The 22,282-nt window shown below is 37.9% G+C and overlaps 1 protein-coding gene and 1 pseudogene across 1 annotated transcript; both read left to right on the plus strand.

The window, feature by feature from the left end:
• Positions 1–4,281: 4,281 nt before the first annotated feature.
• Positions 4,282–10,118, plus strand: LOC122449351 (annotated as a pseudogene).
• Positions 10,119–10,356: 238 nt separating this feature from the next.
• LOC122449352 (olfactory receptor 5D13-like) lies at positions 10,357–17,353 on the plus strand. Its single transcript, XM_043480866.1, has 2 exons — positions 10,357–10,411; positions 16,374–17,353. The coding sequence occupies exons 1-2, from the start codon at positions 10,357–10,359 to the stop codon at positions 17,351–17,353; spliced, it is 1,035 nt and encodes a 344-aa protein (XP_043336801.1).
• The last annotated feature ends 4,929 nt before the right edge of the window (positions 17,354–22,282 follow it).

The raw sequence follows: 22,282 nt of genomic DNA on the forward strand, positions 1-22,282 counted from the left end.
GACTTTTGCATTCCAGTCCCCCCAATGAAAAGTGGGCTTCCCTCATAGCTCAGATCATGAACACCTTATTGCCAAATTCAGACTTAAATTGAAGAACGTAGGACAAACCACTACACCATTCAAGGTACGACCTAAATCAAATCCCTTATGATCATACACTGGAGTGACAAAGAGATTCACGGGACTAGATCTGACAGACGGAGTGCCTGTTGGACTATAGACGGAGGTTTGTGACATTGTACAGGAGACAGGGATCAAGACCATCCCCAAGAAAAAGAAATGCAAACAAGCAAAAGGGCTGTCTGAGGAGGCCTTACAAATAGCTGTGAAAAGAAGGGAAGCGAAAAACAAAGGAGAAAAGGAAAGATATGCCCATTTAAATGCAGAGTTCCAAAGAATAGCAAGGAGAGATAAGAAAGCCTTCCTCAGTGACCAATGCAAAGAAACAGAGGAAAACAATAGAATGGGAAGGAGATCTCTTCAAGAAAATTAGAGATAGCAAGGGAACATTTCATGCAAAGATGGGCTCAATAAAGGACAGAAATGGTAGGGACCTAACAGAAGCAGAAGATATTAAGAAGAGGTGACAAGAATACACAGAAGAACTGTACAAAAAGGATCTTCATGACCTGGATAATCATGATGGTATGATCACTCACCTAGAGCCAGATGTCCTGGAATGTGAAGTCAAGTGGGCCTTAAGAAGCATCACTACGAACAAAGATAGTGGAGGTGATGGAATTCCAGTTGAGCTATTTCAAAACCTGAAAGATGATGCTGTGAAAGTGCTGCACTCAATATGCCAGAAAATTTGGAAAACTCAGCAGTGGCCACAGGACTGGAAAAGGTCAGTTTTCATTCCAATCCCAAAGAAAGGCAATGCCAAAGAATGCTCAAACTACCACACAATTGCACTCATCTAACAAGCTAGTAAAGTAACACTCAAAATTCTCCAAGCCAGGCTTCAACGGAATATGAACCGTGAACTTCCAGATGTTCAAGCTGGTTTTAGAAAAGGCAGAAGAAGCAGAGATGATCCTTTGAATCATCGAAAAAGCAAGAGAGTTCCAGAAAAACATCTATTTCTGCTTTATTGCCTATGTCAAAGTGTTTGACTGTGTGGATCACCACAAAATGTAGAAAATTTTGAGAGATGGGAATACCAGTCCACCTAACTTGCCTCTTGAGAAATCTGTATGCAGGTCAGGAAGCAACAGTTAGAACTGGACATGGAACAGCAGAGTCTTCCAAATAAAGAAAGGAGTATGTCAAGGCTGTATATTGTCACCCTGCTTGTTTAACTTATATGCAGAGTACATCATGAGAAATGCTGGGCTGGAGGAAGCACAGGCTGGAATCAAGATTGCCGGGAGAAATATCAATAACCTCAGATATGCAGATGACAACCACCCTTATGGCAGAAAGTAAAAAAGAACTAAAGAGCCTCTTGTTGAAAGTGAAAGGAGAGTGAAAATGTTGGCTTAAAACTCAATATTCAGAAAACTAAGATTATGGCACCTGTCCCATCACTTCATGGCAAGTAGATGGAGAAACAGTGGAAACAGTGACAGACTTTATTTTTTTCGCCTCCGAAGTCACTGCAGACGGTGACTGCAGCCATGAAATTAAAAGACGCTTACTCCTTGGAAGAAAACTTATGACCAACCTTGACCGCATATTGAAAAGCAGAGACATTACTTTGCCATTACTTTGTTATAACTCCTTTTCATTTATAGTAAGCCTGCTTTAAAGCTAAGAAAAATTTTATCAATTCTTATTCACAACCTTACAGAGTTATGAACACAAATAGTAAATTGTGTCAAATAAGACTGTTACAATGATTTATTCAATCTTATTGAGAACCACCTTGGTGGGGTGGATCATAGAAGATGCCATAAAACATTCATTATTAAAGAGTGCCTGCTTTACAGTTGAGATGAATAACCGTCCCTGTCCTAACCTCAAGAAGGCAACGGGCTCACCGAGGATACAACACAGTGAACAACACAGGTTTGGACTGAACGGGTCCACTTATACACACATTTTTTCAGTATTAAATACAGTACTACGTAATTGCAGTTGGTTGAATCTGGGAGACGTGGAACTGTGGATTCACAGAAACCATGTATATTAATTGTGTTTGTTTCTGTAAGGATCTTAATATTTTTACTAATAACTGTACATATTATTAACCACATTTTTGTGTATTAGCTTCTTATACAATTAATTGAAATGAAGTGTTAACTCTCATTAACCAAAATATGTGATTATGTAAGTGACCAAGAGACAACACATCGCTGCTAGTTCAAAACTGAAAAGTGAAAAAGCAAAGATAAAAATCAAAGGTGAGTGGATGCTTGAATGTGATCAAGTAAATTACCATCTTTGAACACTTGTTTCCTTATTCCTGAAAGAGAAATGAAATTACCAACTGACAAAAAAAAAAAAAAAAAAAAAAAAAAACTCAACCTAAATATTGATAATCATTTTTTATTCTATTGACTGCAACCTAGAAATTACCGGGCTTCCCCGGTGGCTCAGACAGTAAAGAATTCACCTGTTGTGCAGGAGACCGGAGTTCAGTCCCTAGGTCAGGAAGATCTCCTGGAGGAGGAAATGGCTTCCCGCTCCAATATTCTTGACTGGAGAATCCCATGGACAGAGGAGCCTGGTGGGCTCAGTCCATGAGGTCAAAATAGAGTCAAACTCCACTGAGAGGCTATGCACAGCGCAAACCTGGGAGACAACATCTCAGTTCAAAGAAACTGCTCTGAAAAGGGAAGGGAGGAGTCAGAATGTACATGCATTTTGCAGCAAAATCCAGGTAGTCAGACCATCAGAAGATTACTGTAAATCAAAGAAAACCAGGGAGCTCATGTTAATGAACTTAGGGCTTCTCTGTGCCTGGGAAGGGGGAACAGTCTGGGCTCCTTGATATCATCCCTTTGAGCTGCACCTTAACTGCTCAGGGCCAGCACCCTGTTCTTTTCTATTCTGTGTCCTCTCAGGGTGCAGCTCTGACCCCACCCAGAGCTCCTCAGGGCTCAGGTCTGAGCGGGAGGTGGGGGTGCAGGAGCCGTGCTATGGCTTGGTGGCCTCAGCATCCTCTGTCGGTCGACACGACAGGTCAGTTTTCCTTCACAGAATAAAATGTTTTCAAAGTTATATTTAAACCACGAACATCTTGCTTTCTATCAGTTTCTGCTACTTTCTCTAAAGCAATCAATGCACATTAGTTGTGCCTTGATTTAAATTACGGCGTCACTCTGCCATCTAGTGGACATGCTAGGTGCATCACCTGTTAGGGAAAGACTAATTCATACTCTCTGCTACTAATTTGCAGAGGGATTTTATGCTGCTTGTGGCTCAGAAGGTAAAGGATCTGTCTAGAATGTGAGAGATTCTGGGTTCGATTCCTGGATCAGGAAGATACCCTGGAGAAAGGAATGGCAACCCACTCCAGTATTCTTGCCTGGAGAATTCCAGGCGCAGAGGAGCCTGCTGGGTTACAGCCCACAGGGTTGCAAAGAGTCAGCCACGACTGAGTGATTAGCACTTTATACTCTTCGATCCTATGAAAACATTCTGCCAGCTGCTATGTAATTTTGCTGAGAATGAGACCACAAATAGCTAATGTAGGGTCAAACTGGGAATGTTGGGGGAAAATAAAACCAACATCTCCTTCCCATTATGTCAAACTAGTATTTAAACTGTATATAAACTTAACGGGAAAAATAATCTCTTGTGTAACAAGAAACAATACTGGACTGAGATGATCAGATTTACTTTAATTCTTGAATCTTTTCTGAAATATGTGGCAGACTGGAGGCCCAGGCTAGATCAAAGAAAGATGAATAAAACTGCCTGTGAGCCCAGTGAGTGACCCCGGACACCAGGGTGCCCGTGATGGCCTGCCTTCACACTCGCCGTTCTCAGAGGCATCTGCACACACATACCTGGGGGAGGAAAGTGCAGGTGTTAGTGGCTCTGTCGTGTCTGACTCGTCATGACCCCATGGGCTATAGCCCACCAGTCTCCTCCATCCATGGAACTCTCCAGGCAAGGATACTGGAGTGAGCAGCCATTCCCTTCTCCAGGGGAATCTTCCTAATCCAGGGATAGAAGCCAGCTCTCCTGCATTGCAGGTCAAATCTTCACCATCTCAGCCCCCAGGGATCTATCTAAAACTACATATTTACATGTAGTACTGAATTTAGGAGGCTATTTTGAATTAACTTTCTTACTTTTTTAAAGCATGCTTTGCCCACTACACTTATAGGAATGACCTCCTCAGGTATGTGCCGTGCTCAGCCCCTCAGTCGTGTCCAACTCTTTGTGACCACGTGGACTGAAGCCCACCAACCTTCTCTCTCCATGGGAATTCTCCAGGCAAAAATACTGGAGTGAGTTGCCATTCCCTCCTCCAGGGGCTCTTCCCAACCCAGGGATTGAACCTGGGTCTCCTGCATTGCAGGAGGATTCTTAACCATCTGAGTTCCCAGGGAAGGCCCTCCTCCGTTATAGACGAAGATTAATAAAGTTTGTATTGAACTGAATCCTTCTGCGTTAAGGTGGTTAGAATGTACTACTTAATTATAGTAATAGATATTTTATCAGGTGGAGTAGTTAAATCAACATGTTACAGATGTGTAAATTATGGATTTTGAGAATTATACAGATAATTTTCAAACAGAATTTTGAGAACACCAAGCAAAAAGTGATCTTAGTGAAAGCTCTAGGCCAATGTGAGGACCAGTCACAGAATATGGGAAATGTAGAGAGACATTGTGGAGTTTAATATCTTGTCTGCATGCTTCCTGAGGAGTCTCCCCCTTCCTTTTGTTTACATTAAAGTTTGTGTCTCTAGAGCCCCTTCTTATATACTTTCAGTGAAACTGGGCAACCCAGAGTCTCTGAGTCATTCACACTATTCTGTTTATTGACACTGGAGAAAAAAGAAAATTCTTTTATTGTTGTTGTTCTGAAATTAGCTTCCTGTTGCTTTTAGAATTTGATTCATTTAAAATTAAATTTCTCTTCTCAGGAAACAGAAAAAAAGGGCCAGTGTTTCTTTCATATTTTAGCTGTGAAATATTTGAAGACAGTGTTAAGAGTCTCTTTTTGTTTTCCTTCTGTGCTCCAGATGTCTTCAGGCCTTTGGCTGGTTTATCAGATGCTCTAGCTCCCATATTACACCTCATTGTTTATTAGTTCACATTTTAGGTGCCTGAATAATTATTGCTGGTTTCTGGGAATTATTCACTTACCTGCAGTGAGATGTTGTCGAGAACATAATGTTCGTTTCTGAATCAAAATGAAAATGGGAGCTACTTCTTTCTGTTTACATCAGCTACTGATGAAACCACACTGAGTGTGGTGATCGTAACATTGAAGCTGAACCAGGTTCGTTCCCACTGTCGGCGCTGTTACAGCCACAGCCTCTTCATTACCACACACTTGTCCTGTGGGCATGGGACTCTATTTCAACTCTACTCAGCAACCGTTACTGATCCTAATTGCATTCTTTACACAGTTTAGATTCCCTGGTCCTCTGATCCTATCTCATACTGTTTGCTGTTGTTCAGTCATGTAAGACTCTCTGCAACCCCACTGACTGCAGCATGCCAGGCTTCTCTGTCCCTCACCATCTCCCAAAGTTTGCCCTGCATAAACTCTACTTCTAATTGAAAAAAACATTTGAACATTCAAACTCCTACCTTGGTTCAGACTGTCTTCTCTGCTTAAAATGTCTTTTGTTTTTCTTTCTTACCCCTTCAATCTGCCTTAACACTATAGTTTGACTCAAAGTTCAAAGTCTTATTGTGATTTTATTGATCAGGAAATATCTTGGTCATTATTCAAGTATCTCAACATGTGAAGAGCACTCTTAATATGCTTGACAAAAGCTTAATGAAAAATAAATAAGCAAAACACAAAAATATTATGCACAGTAGCAATGCAGAAAAGTGTAGTATTTTTTAAACCAAATTATTATTTCTCTCACTACATTATATTTGTACCATAACAATTCCATTGTTGAACTTCCCAGGTGGCGCTAGTGGTAAACAACCCAGCTGCCAATCCAAGAGAGACAGGTTTGATCCCTGGGCTGGGAAGATTCCCTGGAGGAGAGCACTGCACCCCAGTCCAGAATCCTGCCTGGAGAATCCCATGGACAGAGGAGCCTGGCGGGCTTCAGTCCATACCCCTGCAGAGAGTCAGATACCACTAAAGTGACTTCACACACATGCACCCAGTCACATTATCATAAGCCATAATTGAAAACAAGCTTAAGTCTCTGCATTGCCACTCAGAGGGCATCTGCCTACTGATCTGGAAATAATTTGAGACTTTGAACAATCAAGAAATGCATTCTATTGCATAGGTTGACAAGGTGTGATCTGCAAACCAAATCTGTCCTACTGTCTTTATAAATAAAATTTTATTGGAACAGAGTCATGCCTATTGATTTATGTATTGTCTACAGGTGAATCCAGGCTGCAAGATGCAGACATGCATAGCTGAAATTGAGATGATGTGGCCCACAAAGGCTAAAGTATTTACTGCACACCTTATTCCAGAAAAAAGTGCTGCTCCCTGTTCTATTAAATTAAGTCACTGGAGTTGAGATGTTTATATGTTAAGCTATGTCAGCTTCTTAAATAATAAATATACTATACTTCCCATAAACCTAGACTACAAATTGAAAAATAGAATGGAATTTCAATAATAAATGTAAGAATAAAAAAATTGTGCCCATATTTGTAATAGTAATGCAAGTTGTATTATCTTAAGAAAACCAATCATTTTTATAGAAAATGAAGCACAACACAATGTTAAAGAAAGGATTGAAAAAACACTATAATATGATTCATATTGTTTAAGTTTTACATCAAACACATCAATATGTCCCTCAGATATAGAGAAAGTGAAAGTTGCTCAGTTGTGTCAGACTCTTTGCGACCCCATGGACTATATAGTCCGTGCAATTCTCCAGGCCAGAATACTGGAGTGGGTAGCCTTTCCCTTCTCCAGGGAATCTTCCCAACCCAGAGATGGAACCCAGGTCTCCCGCATTGCAGGCAGATTCTTTACCAGCTGAGCCACCTGGGAAGCCCAAGAATACTGGAGTGGGGAGCCTGTCCCTTCTCCAGGGGATCTCCCTGACCAGGAATCAAACCAGGGTCTCCTGAATTGCAGGAGGATTCTTTACCAACTAGCTATGAGGGAAGCCCACAGATACAGATACAGAGGGACAACCAGAAATTCAACAAAAATTAAGAATCTTTGGATTGTTACCCAATAGCTGGTTTTGCTTTAGTATATTCCTGCATTTTGCAAGTATTTAAAGACAAAAATATAGTGTCTAGTTCAACATTTTTAAAAGATCAATGAACTAGAGTGCATGATGAAATTGTTCCCCAAACTTTGGGAAAAAATACATATGCAACCAAAGTATCACAAGGGCATTATTTCATCTAATTGCCCCATTTGTGGTCTCAAGGCAATAGTTAAATAATATTCTCTAAAGTAAACCTCCTTAGGGTTTTGGTGGCATATATATGTGACAGTTTGATGTTAGGGTTCACCTTTTTTGGTCTCCTTTGCTCTTTGTCATGTCTGAATATATTTTAATACATTATAAGAGAAATTCATTTTCTTCTGAAATATTCATTGCAATATACTCTAGTTTCCTATTTTTCAGGCTTATTACTATATTAAAAAATTGACTTCTCAGCAGAAATTTTCCTGGAATCCATTAAACTTAGAAGCTTTATTAAATGAACCAGTCAAATTTTTCTAAACTCAGGTGAGTTGATTTTTATTTCACTTTAAAAGGAAAATAATATGTTTCTAATATGTCCCATTAATCTTTGCAGGAGGCAAACAAGCATGTGTATAAATCTAATTGCCAGGTTACCTGTTTAGCTGACTAGAAGTCTCTGATTATTTATCTTTCACCACATTTATTATTGTTCACCAGGCTACATCACTAGGAAATATTTTTGGTTTTTCTGAATCACAATATTTTCACTCCCTTTATACATACAAACTTTAATAATAAACAAGAAGTATAATTTGTCATTTGTGCTTATATGGGTTATATCCTGGAATAATGCTCTAAGAAACAAATTGAGGCTGAGATTTTATAATTTTATAATTTCTAAAATGCCTGTTACAGGACTGAGTACATAGTGGGTCTGCAATGGGAAAATTATTCCAGGTAATTGCACAGAAAAGAAGATAAATACTCTGCACAGCGCCTGTGCTCATAGCTGAGCATGGCTGACACTTCCTGGGGCTACATGGGCGATTGGGAACAGGGGCCCCAAGCCTGTTGATAATACAGAGTGTGGGAGGTGGAGTGAAAAGCTACAAGTGTGGATAAGGATTGTGGAGAAGAAGGAACAAGCATGCATCAGTAATTGTATTCATCCTTGGTGAAGATTTCCCTTTCAACCCTGGACTATTCAAACTTTGTTACCATAGACATAGGGAACAAATCCTGACTTTTGGAAAAAGTGTTTTCAGTTAGAGAATATGTGCTCTACGATTTGTATGTTAAAGTGAAACATACTTTCAGGGAATCAGGAATTAATCACATGTTTAGGAATGTAAACAAACAACTGAAGAAAAAGAGTGGGGGAATATGTGAATGGCATAGTTATACATGTAGAGGAAATCTTGAAGGGTTATATGTGTTCTTGGAGTATAAAGTTATAAAACCTGAGTGAAAGTAACAGAGTGTTTAATTTCAACTCCTAATGAGATATAGAATTTTTAGAGAATTCTATGTGGAATGAACTTCCCTTTATACTGAGTGCCATTTCAGGTTTCGGTAAGAATTTAGGAAGTAGCTTTGAAAAGAATGAATTTTAATGTCAAAAAAAGACAATAGAGGCATTTTGGAGGAAAAGAGGCTAATTAAAAAAAAAAAAAAAAAAGAATTCAATGCACTCTTTTTCCCATAAGTACTCTCATTCTATGCCTGGGTCAGGAAGATCCCCGGGAGGAGGGCATGACAACCCATCCAAGAGAATCTCATGGACAGAGGGACCTGGAAGGCTACAGTCCATGTAGTTGCGAAAACCTCTGACAAGACTGAGAGAATAACATGACTTTTCATTCAAATTTTGCTTCAGAGGTCTCTGAATCAACTTTTACATTTTGTCCACAGGAACCAAGAAAACCAGAGTGCTGAAGTCACTTTCGTTCTCTTGGGCTTCTCAGAATACCCCAAACTCCAGATACCCCTTGTCCTGTTATTCTTAACCATCTACTCCGTCAGTGTGCTGGGGAACCTGGGCATGATCCTGATTATCAGATAAATCCCAAACTCCACACCCCTGTGTACTGCTTCCTCAGACACTGTCCTTTGTTGATCTCTGTTCCTCAACAGCAGTTACACCCAAGCTACTAGGAAACCTGAGTGTGGAAGACAGAACCATCTCCCTCACAGGATGCCTCCTGCAATTCTTCTTTGCCTGCACATTTGTGGTGACAGAGACATTCCTGTTGGCAGTGATGGCGTATGACGATTTGTGGCTGTTTGCAACCCTCTTCTCTACACAGCTGTGATGTCCCAGAAGCTTTGTTCCTTACTGGTGGGTGCATCACACTCTTGGGGTACAGTCTGCTCCCTGACTCTTACCTGCTTTTTATCCGAATTGTCCTTTAGAGGAAATAATATCATAAATAACTTTGTCTGTGAGCACGCGGCCATTGTTGCTGTTTCCTGCTCTGACCCCTACATTAGCCAGGAGATCATTTTAGTCTCTGCCACGTTTAATGAAATAAGCAGCCTGGTGATCATTCTTACCTCCTATGTTTGCATTTGTATCACTGTCCTGAAGATACCCTCGACTGGGGGGCACCACAGAGCCTTCTCCACCTGTGCCTCCCACCTGACTGCCATCACCATCTTCCACGGGACCATCCTTTTCCTCTATTGTGTTCCTAACTCCAGAAGCTCATGGCTCATGGTCAAGGTGGCCTCTGTCTTTTACACAGTGGTCATCCCCATGCTGAACCCTTTGATCTACAGCCTCAGGAACAAAGATGTGAAAGAGACTGCTAGGAATCTAGTTAACACCAAATTATTATGTCAACAAATGTAAAACAGCTTAGGTTTGCATTTTCATTTTCAAGAGCACTGTGGAGAACTGTCCAAGTTTTCTAGCATTTTTAAAAGCATTTCAAACTCCAATTTTTAGGAAGGAAAACAGTGCACACATTTAACGTAATTCCCTTGTTGATACATCATTCAACAACCTTAGTAAACTGTAGAGAATTAGCAATAAAATAATAAATAACACCTAATTAAAGCCTAGACGATTTAAAAAGTCTCTAGATAACATGTTTGTTACGAAAAGATTTCTGAGTAAAGACACATTACCATTTGCCTGTTCAGGTGAGTCTTCTTTTTTTTTCTTTAAGTAATTATAAGTCATGGAAGAATGGATTTGAGTTGTCATGAGAACTGGCCACCTGATGTGAAGACCTGACTCATTTGAAAAGACGCTGATACTGGGAAAGATTGAGGGCAGGAGGAGAAGGGGACGACAGAGGATGAGATGGTTGGATGGCATCACTGACTCAATGGACATGGGTTTGGGGTGGACTCTGGGAGCTGGTGATGGACAGGGAGGCCTGGCGTGCTGCGGTTCGTGGGGTCGCAAAAAGTCGTACATGACTGAGCAACTGAACTGAACTGATGAGGGAGTCACATCAGTTGAATCATAGTAACTAAGAGTTGTTCAACACTAAGACGCTAAAGTTAAAAGACTTACCGGTGCTTAGTTGCTCAGTCATGTCTGACTCTACAATTCTATGGGCTTTAGCCTGCCAGGCTCCTGTGTCCATGGCAAGAATACTGGAGTGGGTAGCCATTCTCTTCTCCAGGGGATCTGCATGACCAGCAATCAAACCTATGTCTCCTGCATTGAAGGCAGATTCTTTACCATCTAAGGTACCAGGGAAGCCTAAATTTAAAGGATACATTTATTTAACACCACATAGAAAGAATTCATACATTATAAGTGCAAAGAAGTCATGTCTCTGCCCCCACAAAGTCCTGAATATGATTTGGTAAAATTCTACTTGTTAATATAAAATGTATTTGTTTTTTTATGCATAAGTCATCAAAAATAAAATTAAGAAATGCACACTTCAGAAATAGTTCTAGCTAAATCTAAAATAGTCTTTCATGTCAGTCAAATTACATATAAAATAGCCATTGATGTACAATGATAAAATAACAGAGAACTTCATTGGTAAATAACATTAGTGGTAGATTGAATGGGGGCCCTGCTAACATCAGTTAGAGTATCTTGGTTAACCTGATTTAATTTTGCCCAACTGGCAAACTCGTGGACTTCCCTTGTGGCTCAGATGATAAAGACTCCGCTTGCAATGCAGGAGACCTGGGTTCTATCCCTGGGTGGGGAAGATCCCCTGGAGAAGGGGATGGCAACCCACTCCAGTATCCTTGCCTGGAGAATCCCATGGCAGAGGAGCCTGGTGGGCTTCAGTACATGGAGTTACAAAGATTCAGACATGCCTGAGCAACGAACACACTTCGCAGTAAACTCACGTCCAGTCTGTAGAGTGAATCTATTTGACGTGTGCTGTGGTCTTCCCAGGTGGCACTAGTGGTGGAGAACCTGCCTACCGATGCAGGAGACACAGGAGACCTGGGTTCAGTCCCTGGGTTGGGAGGATCCTCTGGAGGAGGGCACGGCAACCCACTCCAGTACTCTTGCCTGGAGAATTCCATAGACAGTGACACCTGGTGGGCTACAGTCCATCGAGTGGCAAGGGATCAAACACCACTGAAGTGACTCAGCATGCCCACACCTTGATATCAGGTGTACCCAGCCCCTCCTCCCTAAGTAGACTCTGCTATCACATAAGATATATATTATCTGCCAGAAATTGGGGGGAAAGCCTAACACCTCTTTGTGAAAGACTATTTTTTTTTCCCTGCTAAGCATTTTGTCTAATAGTAATTCTATGTTCATCCATGTGAGAGGAACCACCAAACTTATTCTACAGTGTCTGTAGCATTTTAGATTCCCAGGCACAATATATAACTTCTGGTTGCTTCATATCCTTGCCAATCATTGCTATTATATACTTTTATTATAGCAAATCCAGTGGATATAAATTGATATCTCATCATGATATTGATTTGCATTTTCCTAATAACTAAATAAGTTGAGAATATTTTCACAAGCTTGTTGGACATTTGTAAATTTTGTGTTGTATCTGATTTGACTTTTTGTCTTTATTGTTTCTTTTCTGTACCTTTTCTTTTCACTTTATTGATAATGTTTTTAATATACAAATATTTTAAATTTTGAGGAAGTTCAATTTAACAATTTATGTATTTATTTATTGTCACTTATGTTTTTGTTTCCCTAAGAATCTACTGCCAAATTCAAAGCCATGAAATTTAAGGCCTGTGTTTTTCTTATAAGAGTTTTATAGTTTATGCTCTTTCACTCAAGTCCTTGTTCACTTTCTGAGTTAACTGTTGTATATAATATGAGGTGAGTGTCCAATCCCATAATTTTACTTGTGAACGCCCAGTTGTCATGGCATCATTTGTTTGAAGAAGAGTGTATGCTTTCTCCAATGAATATTAAGAGAATCATAACCTCAGAAGCACCATGATGGTGGTGAGCTACCATTTGGGAGAAATCAGAGCCTGTGTAGGGCACAGCCGCACAGTCAAAGTGTATTTTGAGTCTTCCACTAGTGAGGAATAAGCGTGTTGTTATTGTTGTTCAGTCACTAAGTCGTGTCCGAGTCTTTGCCATCCCATGGACTGCAGCACGCCAGGCTTCCCTGCCCTTCACTGTCTCCTGAAGTTTGCTCACACTCATGTGCATTGAGTCGGTGATGCGATCCAACCATCTCATCCTCTGCTGCCCTCTTCTCCACTAGCCTTCTCTCTTTCCCAGCATCAGGGTCTTTTCCAGTGAGTCAGCTCTTCACATCAGGTGGCCAAGGCACTGGAGCTTCAGCTTCAGCATCAGTCCTTCCAATAAATATTCAGGGTTGATTTCCTTCAGGATGGACTGGTTGGATCTTGCTGGATGAAGGACTCTCAGGAGTCTTCCCCAGCAACACAATTTGAAAGGACAATTCTTCGGCACTTTGTCTTCTTTATGGTCCAACTCTCACATCCGTACCTGACTATTGGATAAATCATGGCTTTGACTATATGGACTTTTGTTGGCAAAGTGATGTCTCTGGTTTTGAATATGCTGCCTAGTTTTGTCATAACTTTCCTCCCACGGAGCAAGTGCCTTTTAATTTCATGGGTGCAGTCACCACAAAGCAGAGATTTTGGAGCCCAAGAAAGTAAACTTACTGCTTCCACTTCAGCTCCTTCTGCATCAAGTTATTATTATTCTTAACCTGTGTCTTTAAAGCGAAAATGGGTAGTTACCGAAATTAGTGAAAATATCATCCTCTTCATAAACAGATATTTTTAGAAAACATATCAAACAAAATTTCTTTTTAGATTCACTAACAAATATAAACATCTGAGAACATTCTATATTTGAAAAGCCAATGGAAGCTGTTTTCTATCAATAGAATCAATAGTGTAAATATAAAATAAAGTTTATAATATAAATATTATAAAGTACCAAATAAACAGTATAATTATAGTTTAGCAGCCATATGTTTAGAAACATAAGAATATATATATATCTTCATAAGAAAATTTAAAAAATTAAATGTGGATTAATAAAAGATAAATCTATTGCTGTATAATTCCCCTTGTGGATTTATGTATTTTATATCCACATAAAAATTTTAAAAATGGTGTTGTTTATTTTTTAAGATTAAATGAGTAAAGTTGATAATACAAATGCCCTAAGGCTTTAGGGAAATAATATACAACCAATATACCACCTGAGACAGTGTTAACACATAATTAGTTGAATTGCAGTCATCAAGGCAGTACTTCAGTTATATTCTCTAGTTTTCACATCCCTAAGGTCATGATGGCATATATTTGTGATACAGCTTGGTGCCAGGATTTACTTTTCAGGCTTGATCTTATCTTTGGTATCTCTGAGTTTCCTTAACAGGTTGGAAAATCATAAAATATGAAATAATTAATGAAAAATGCTGGGCGCTTTTACTACCTTTTCATGTGTGTTTCTAAGTACCAAGCAGCAGCATTGCTGGAGTTCGTTAATCTTGGCAAAGAGTTCTTCACTAAATGACTCATTCAAGTTCTTCTGTGTTTAGGTGAGTTGACTCATGTCTCTTTAGTTTTACTTAAGAAAGAAAATAAAAAGACCCAGTAATCTTTGTAGGAGACAAACACATGTGTAGAACAAAGTGTCCACAAAGAACCACTTTTTGGCTGAGAAGGTTTATAGAGTTATATTCCAATTCTTTCTTTCAAATAGTTTTTGTCATAGTTTTCTCATTGGGTATTCACCATAAAGTCAGAAATGGAGAATTCTCCTTTTGGCAAAGGGAAGAATTATAACAAAGTGGGCCTTGTCTTCAAGATTTTGCTGTAATTTTCTAGAAATAAAGTGACAGTAACAACCATATTTGTAAATAATAGGAAAATAATCTACAGTAATTGTGAGTGATAAATATGAAAGTTTGTCTGTATACAGAGGGGATGAAACAATGAGTCATGTCTATAAAAGTAGGTGGTAAAATAAAGCAAACATCATAAGAAAGAATAAAATGGGGAAATAAATTATAAAGAAATAGGCATGTACTACATAGCAGAAGTTGATAAATCCACCTTCACTAATGAAGGATGTATTAAGTGATAATGAGGTTGAATATAGATCTAAGCAGTTTTTGGAAAAGTCATACTGAATAATGTTAATATTATGCATTTGCTTAACATTTATTTGGAACCTTAAAGTCACTGTTATATTAAACAATCATGGAAAATTATTCTCATAATCTTTCACAGAGTATTTTAAATTGAAGGAATGTGGCTGGAATAATATAGTTATAATCAATCTTTGCAGTGCTGAGACCTTACAGAGTATTTTTATAGAGGATCTGTTGTGGACATGGCCTTTGGAAGATATCTTTCTTACAAGTTCATCATGTGGGAATCAGAGAAAGCAATAGTGTGGTGAGAAAACCTAGAGGAAAATAAGGAAATATGCATCTTAAACCAGGCGTTCTAATGAAATTCTACAGTGCTTCTATCGTGGGGCTTCTAGAAGAAGGGATTTCAACATTGTATTCCCCAATGTCTCCTCCAGCTGATAGAAGTCCATGTTTCTGCAGGATTTTCACAAACATATCAGGTGTTTGAAATCATAATGATTATTCATAATTCTAATATATAAAAAGGTAAATATCTGTTCTACCATGTCTTACAGCATTTGAATTCATTACTGAAGTATCTAGTTCCATTCTAGTGATTGAAAGTTTATATTAATATTCTTATCTTACTGTTGAGGAAATGCCTTGTGATCAGTACTAATCAAGAAACATTCTGGTGTCCCATTTGAAATAGGTGTTTTCCAGCCACTTTTCTTTGGAATTCAAATTCAAATTCTTCTTAATTCAAAATGGCAGAGTATATATTTGATCCATTCTGAAGCCTATATGCTTTCTCCAGTACTTTCACAGTTCTTATTTTTGCCACCCAAACTCCAAGGTCTGCTGCAATGGAAAAAAATAAGAGTTTTCTGTTCAATATTGTTTCAACTATTATCACAGGAAGCATAGCACATATTTTGTTTTGAACCTTCTGATGAATAATACAATTGGCTATGAAGAATACATTTGAATATTTTCAGAATTAATTCAACATAAGTGAAAAAGTTCAGTATGTTTTATAGCATAGCTCCAGAAAGGGTTGAGAATTTGGAATAACTAGGAATAAGAAAGGAATTGAAAGGAGATAGAACAACCAAGAAAATATTATGTTAACTGTTTTGCAGAGATGTTACCATTATACAAATTAGCATATAAGCTAATTGTCTCATATCTCAGGAGGTGAGGCAGGTAAGCAACTGGAACCTAACGACATGTTTTTCTCCAATGCCTGTAATTGAATTGTCATATCAGGTGTTTTCACAAAGCTCAGAGTCATGCAAAGGCAATGTCTCTTGAAAGCAGCTGATAATAATGAATTTTATTATTTGAAATAAATCAGGATCCAATCTGTTTTAGTTCTTTGTTTCTGAAGATCAATCACAATGAAAATTATTATTGGCTATATAATTGACATATAAGTGGACATTAGCATCTAAAATAAAGCAGAAGTGTAGCATTTACAGAAACACTGTAAACAGAGACCCAGTGAGCTTCTCAAGACATTTTCTGTTCTCTCACCTATTTCAAAGTTTAGTTTTTACTTCTAGATCAGCATTCATATTTTGTCGACAGGAACCAAGCGAACCAGAGTGCTGAGGTCACTTTCATTCTCTTGGGCTTCTCAGAATATCCTCAGCTCCAGCTGCCCCTGTTCCTGGTCTTCCTGACTATCTACACAGTCACTGTGCTGGGGAACCTGGGCATGATCCTGATCATCAAGTCTAGCTCCAGGCTCCGCACGCCCATGTACTTCTTTCTCAGCCACTTATCCTTTGTGGATTTCTGTTACTCAACAGTAGTTACACCCAAGCTACTAGAAAACTTGATTGTAGAAGACAGAACCATCTCCTTCACAGGATGCCTCATGCAGTTCTTCTTTGTCTGCATATTTGTGGTGACAGAGACATTCCTGTTGGCAGTGATGGCGTATGACCGATTTGTGGCCATTTGCAACCCTCTTCTCTACACAGTTGTGATGTCCCAGAGGTTTAGTTTTGTGTTGGTGATTGCTACATACTCTTGGGGTATAGCCTGTTCCCTAATATACACATTACTTTTTTTGACTTTATCCTTCTGTGGGACTAAGTTCATAAATAACTTTGTTTGTGAGCACGCGGCCATAGTTGCTGTTTCCTGCTCTGACCCTTACATTAACCAGGAGATCACTTTAGCCTCTGCCACATTCAATGAAGTAAGCAGCCTGATGATTATTCTTACCTCCTATGTTTGCATTTGTATCACTGTCCTGAAGATGCCTTCAACTGGGGGGCGCCGCAGAGCCTTCTCCACCTGTGCCTCCCACCTGACTGCCATCACCATCTTCCATGGGAGCATCCTTTTCCTCTATTGTGTTCCTAACTCCAAAAGCTCATGGCTTATGCTCAAGGTGGGTTCTGTGTTTTACGCAGTGGTCATCCCCATGCTGAACCCACTGATCTACAGCCTCAGGAACAAAGATGTGAAGGCTGCTGTCAGGAAGTTAATCCATACCAACTTAATACATCAATTAATGATTACTGTAAAATGACTAAGATTTAGTGTGCATTTTCAAGAGGATAGTTGTCCAAGTCTTCCAGAATTTATAGTACTTTCAAACTATTTTTTTTCAGAAAAGAAAACAGTACACACTTTTGAAGTGTGTAAGGCCCTGGTTAATACAACATTCAACAACTTTTGTAAACTTCAGAGATTTACCTATAAAATAAGAAACAACACATAATTAAAGCCTGGACCATTTAAATTAAGTCTCTAGGTGGTTTTTCATATACAGATTTCTGAGTAAGCTCACATTATCATTTGGCTGCCAAGGTACAGTCATCGAACAATGGATTTATAGAGTTGCTCTGAAAATGTATAGCTAAAAGTTAAAGTAATTTATAGCTAAATTTATAGAAAATTTATGAGAGAGTTGCATCAACAGAAATATAGTAAACTGAGAGTTGTTCAACACTAAGACACTAAATTGAAAAGACTTATTTATTTAATCCCACACAAGAAACATCGGTACATTATAAGTTCAAAGAAGTCTTATTTCTGTCCCCACAAAGTCCTGAATATAATTTGGTTAAATTGTACTTGTTAATATAAAATTTATTTGCTTTTTGTAAATAAAACATCAAAAATAAAATAAGAACTGCACACTTCAGAAATAGTTCCAGCTAAATCTAAAGTAGTCTTCACGTCAATCTTAAATTGTGTATAATATAGCTATTGGTATATAAAGATAAAATAACAGAGAACTTCATTGGTAAGTAACATTATTGGTGGACTGAATGGGAACCCTGCTAATATCAGCTAGAGCATCTTGGTTAACCTGATTTAATTTTGCCCAACTAGCAAACTTACCTGCAGTTTATACAATGAACTATCTTTGACATATGTTACACACCTTGTATTTAAGATCCGAATCTTAAAAAAATAGATGACAGATTTTAGGCAAAGAATAATTTTGAAGCTGTAATTAGGTTTCTGTTTTTCAAGAAAAGCCAGAACAAATTATAAAGAAAAAAAAAGTCTGGATGGCTGCAGAATCCTTTAGAATAGAATGCTTGTTACTTCAGAAAATACCGTGAATGGTCATCTATTTACATGTATTTAAAGCAGAAATTCTCCATAAATTTTGACAGTACAATTTTGCAATGAATGTAATGATTTTAAGATTGAAAATCTGTTAATATAAATGATTTTATTGTCTGTTCTACAAAGTCCTAATGATGAGCTCTTTATTTCCAGAAATAAATTATACTCTTTTAACTTTAAATTCTTCTTGGTGGTTTGCATAGGTGCAGCTTTTTGTTTTGTTTCTAAAGTGTTGTGGAAATGTTTTTAATGAAATTGTTCACAAGATAAAGAAAGAATGTACAGAATAGTCTCTTAATGGAGAAAATGTTATAAGTTCAATATAAACCTCATTGTGTTAGGTGCTCAGTCTTCTCCGACTCTTTGCGACCCCGTGGATATAGCCCACAAGCTATTCTGTCCATGGAATTCTCCAGGGAAGAATACTGGAGTGGATAGCCATTCCCTACTCCAGGGGATCATCCCTACCCAGGGATCAAAACCTGTTCTCCTGCATTGCAGGCAGATTCTTTACTGTCTGAACCTCCAGGAAAGCCCATAAGCCTCATTAGGTAATACTAATTTTCATATCATGTATATTAATAAATAAGATTTCAGCAAATTTGTTGATGCATGCACCAATTCCATAGATGGTGGGTTAAATTCTTTATTGCACAACTGGTCTTCATTACTATTCATCATCTTTAAAAAATATTTTGCCTGAAAGAGATAAAGAAAAACTTAGATGGGCTAATAGGGGAACAGACTGTGGAGCACTTTTTCAATGCTATTTTTCCTGGGTATTACTGCCTAGATACATAGTTCATTCAAGTTCAAGAACAGTCTTGTAGATGGAAAATAGTTTCATTCTAAGCACAAATATAGTGCTTAGAAATATAGAAAGTAAGTAAAAATAAGCCTGAGTTTGAAAGAAGAGCCTGAAAGAAGAAACATTTAGGAGTAATTTTCTAGTTATATTTGGTGTTTATTTCCTACTGCTATTATCAAAACTCCAGAAAATTCTTTATAAATATCACAGTCTTATCTTCAAGGAAGATTCCGCATTAAGAAGATATAATTGTCAATCTTGCATAAACTTTGCCTCTCTGTAAAATAAGTAGGGAGTGTTTTATAGCTTATTGTCTGATGACAATATCATCAGATAAGAAATGTATGGAATAATAAATCATAAATAAACATGGGCAACCAGTTCAAATAGCAAATCAGTTCATTGATATATAAAATAAGATAATACATCATATCTAAGAGGGATTTAATACAAAAAAAGTGTGCATTTGGTATGCTGCTGTTGTTCAGTCACTAAGTCCTGTCCAGCTCTTTGCTACCCCATGGAATTGAAAGGTTGTTGCTGAACGATAAGACGCAGGATTCTTGGCCTCCAGAAGAGACGAATTCAATCCGGGGCCAGAGACGAGGCTGGATCGCTCAGAGCTTTTGTGTAATAAAGTTTTATTAAAGTATAAAGGACATAGAGGAAGCTTCTGACATAGGCATCAGAAGGGGGCAAAAGAGTACCCCCCTCCTAGTCTCTAGCTGTATGTTATATAGTCACTCACAGTCTGTTAATGAAAAGAAAGGAGTGTCATAAAATTTAGAATGGCACCAGATAATTCATCCCTGGCCATAAAACGATTGACTTGAATCTTGTAGAAGGGCAGAATACCAGCAAATAGTTTCATTTATATAGATTAGGGGAACAATACCTGAGTTTACAAGTAAGTTAGGCCTTGGTGGAACCAACTTGAAGATAGAGTCTGGGGTACATTAACATAGCTTAAGACAACATTTCCATAAGAAAAAGAAATGTATTGGTTAACTCAAGGTTTGAGAGTAGTTAGCTTCAGGTGAGACCAGGTGTCGTGGCAACACAGCATTTTAAGAGAAACCTCCTTTTAAATTTGTGTAGAGAAGGAAAAACATATCTCTGGTTTGTTTCTTCCTGCCGCTTAAGAGAGAGAAAAATGTCTGGCACTTGCAGCCTCTTTCCTCCATTTGGAGACCCCTGGCCTTCCTGCCTGTTACCGTCTCAGAATGTAGCACACCAGGCTTCCCTGTCCTCCACTATCTCCCGGAGCTTGCTCAAATTCACGTCCACTGAGTTGTTTTTTAAGATTCAATAGTAAATTTAAACATCTGAGAACACTGTATTTACATTTGAAAAACAACAGTGAAAGTTATTTCCACTTGATAAAATCAATAATGTAAATATAACATGAAGTTTACAATGTAAATGGTGTAATATACCAAATAAACAATATGAGTTACTGTTTAGGTCCTCTATTTTTAAAAACATAAGACAATATGAGCATTTACTGTCATAAGAAAAGAAAAAAATAAACTAAACATAGTTTAATAAAAGCTATTTCTGCAATACTGTCAAGTAGATTATTTTTCTCTTGAATAGTTTTATATTTTATCCCTATAAAATCCATATAAAATCCATATAAAATCAAGAAACAGATACAATTTCTTTTATGTTTTAAGATTAAACAAGCTGATAATTCAAATGCCCTAAGGCTTTAGGGAAATAATATACAATCAAGACACCACAGGGGACAGTGTTAACATCTAATTACTGAACTGCAGTCATCAAGGCAACACTTTAGTGATAATCTCTGTCTCCACATCCCTAAGATCTTGATGGCATATATTTGTGATGCAGTTTTGTGTCAGGATTTAGTTTCCAGTTTGATCTTACCTTTGGTATCTGGGAGTTTTCTCAATAGTAATATATGTAAAATAATAGTGATATATGTAGAATATATATGAAAACAACAATATATGAAATAGCTAATAAATTTACTGGTGGGTTGCACTCCCGTTTTCAGGTCTGTTTCTATTAAATAGTAAGCAGCAGCATTCCAGGTGTTTAATTCTTAGCAAGGAGTTCTGTAGTAGACTCATTCAAGGGCTTCTGTATTTAGGTGAGGTGACTCATAACTCTTGTTTTATTTTAAAAAGAAAATACAGAGTTCCAACAATCTTTGCAGGAGACACACATATGTTTAGAGCAAAGTACCCACAAATCCATTTAATTTGACTTAAAAGGTTTGTGGTATTGTACTCTGATTCTTTCTTTCAAATAATATTCATCCTGGTTTTCTCGTTGGGTTTCCACTATATAGCCAGAAATGAAATAAACATTTTGGTAGATGAAGAATAATAAAAAAAGCAGGCACTGTCTTCACTTTTTCCTGTAATCTTCAAGAGATAAAGTGACAGTAACAATCATATTTATAAATAAAACAATATGGCATATCATACCTGTGAGTTATAAACATGAGTGTTTGTATGTATACAAAGGGGGCAAAAGAAGGAGTACTATCTACTACAGTAGGTGGTAAAATAAAATATCAGAAGTGAGAAAAAATTGGGGAAATAAACTGCTACTATAAGGAAATGGGCATGTGCTATGTAACACAGTTTGATAGACTCACTTTCACTAAACAAGAATGCGTTAAGTGATATACGCATTTTTATAGATACAAGCAGTTTTGAAAAAGTCAAACTGAATGATAGTAATGTCATGCATTCACCAATAACATTTAGTTGGAATCTTAAAGTCACTGAAAGTCAGGTTAAAGTAATCATGGACAATTATTCTGATATTGCACAGAATATTTTAAACTGAAGGAAGTACTGAGAAATTACACTATTGTTACAGAGGATCTATTGTGGGGATGGTGTTTGGAAGATATCTTTCCTACAGGGTCAGAACGTGGCAATCCGAGAAAGCTGTAATGGAGTAAGAAAATCTGTAGGACATTAGAAATATAATCATGCATTGTAGACAAATTGTTCAAACAAAATACTACAGTGTATCTATTGTGTGGGCTCTAGAGGAAAGGAGGTCTACACTGTCTTCCCAAATGTGTGC

The sequence above is a fragment of the Cervus canadensis genome, chromosome 11 (assembly GCF_019320065.1).
Source record: "Cervus canadensis isolate Bull #8, Minnesota chromosome 11, ASM1932006v1, whole genome shotgun sequence".
NCBI classification, from domain to species: domain Eukaryota; kingdom Metazoa; phylum Chordata; class Mammalia; order Artiodactyla; family Cervidae; genus Cervus; species Cervus canadensis.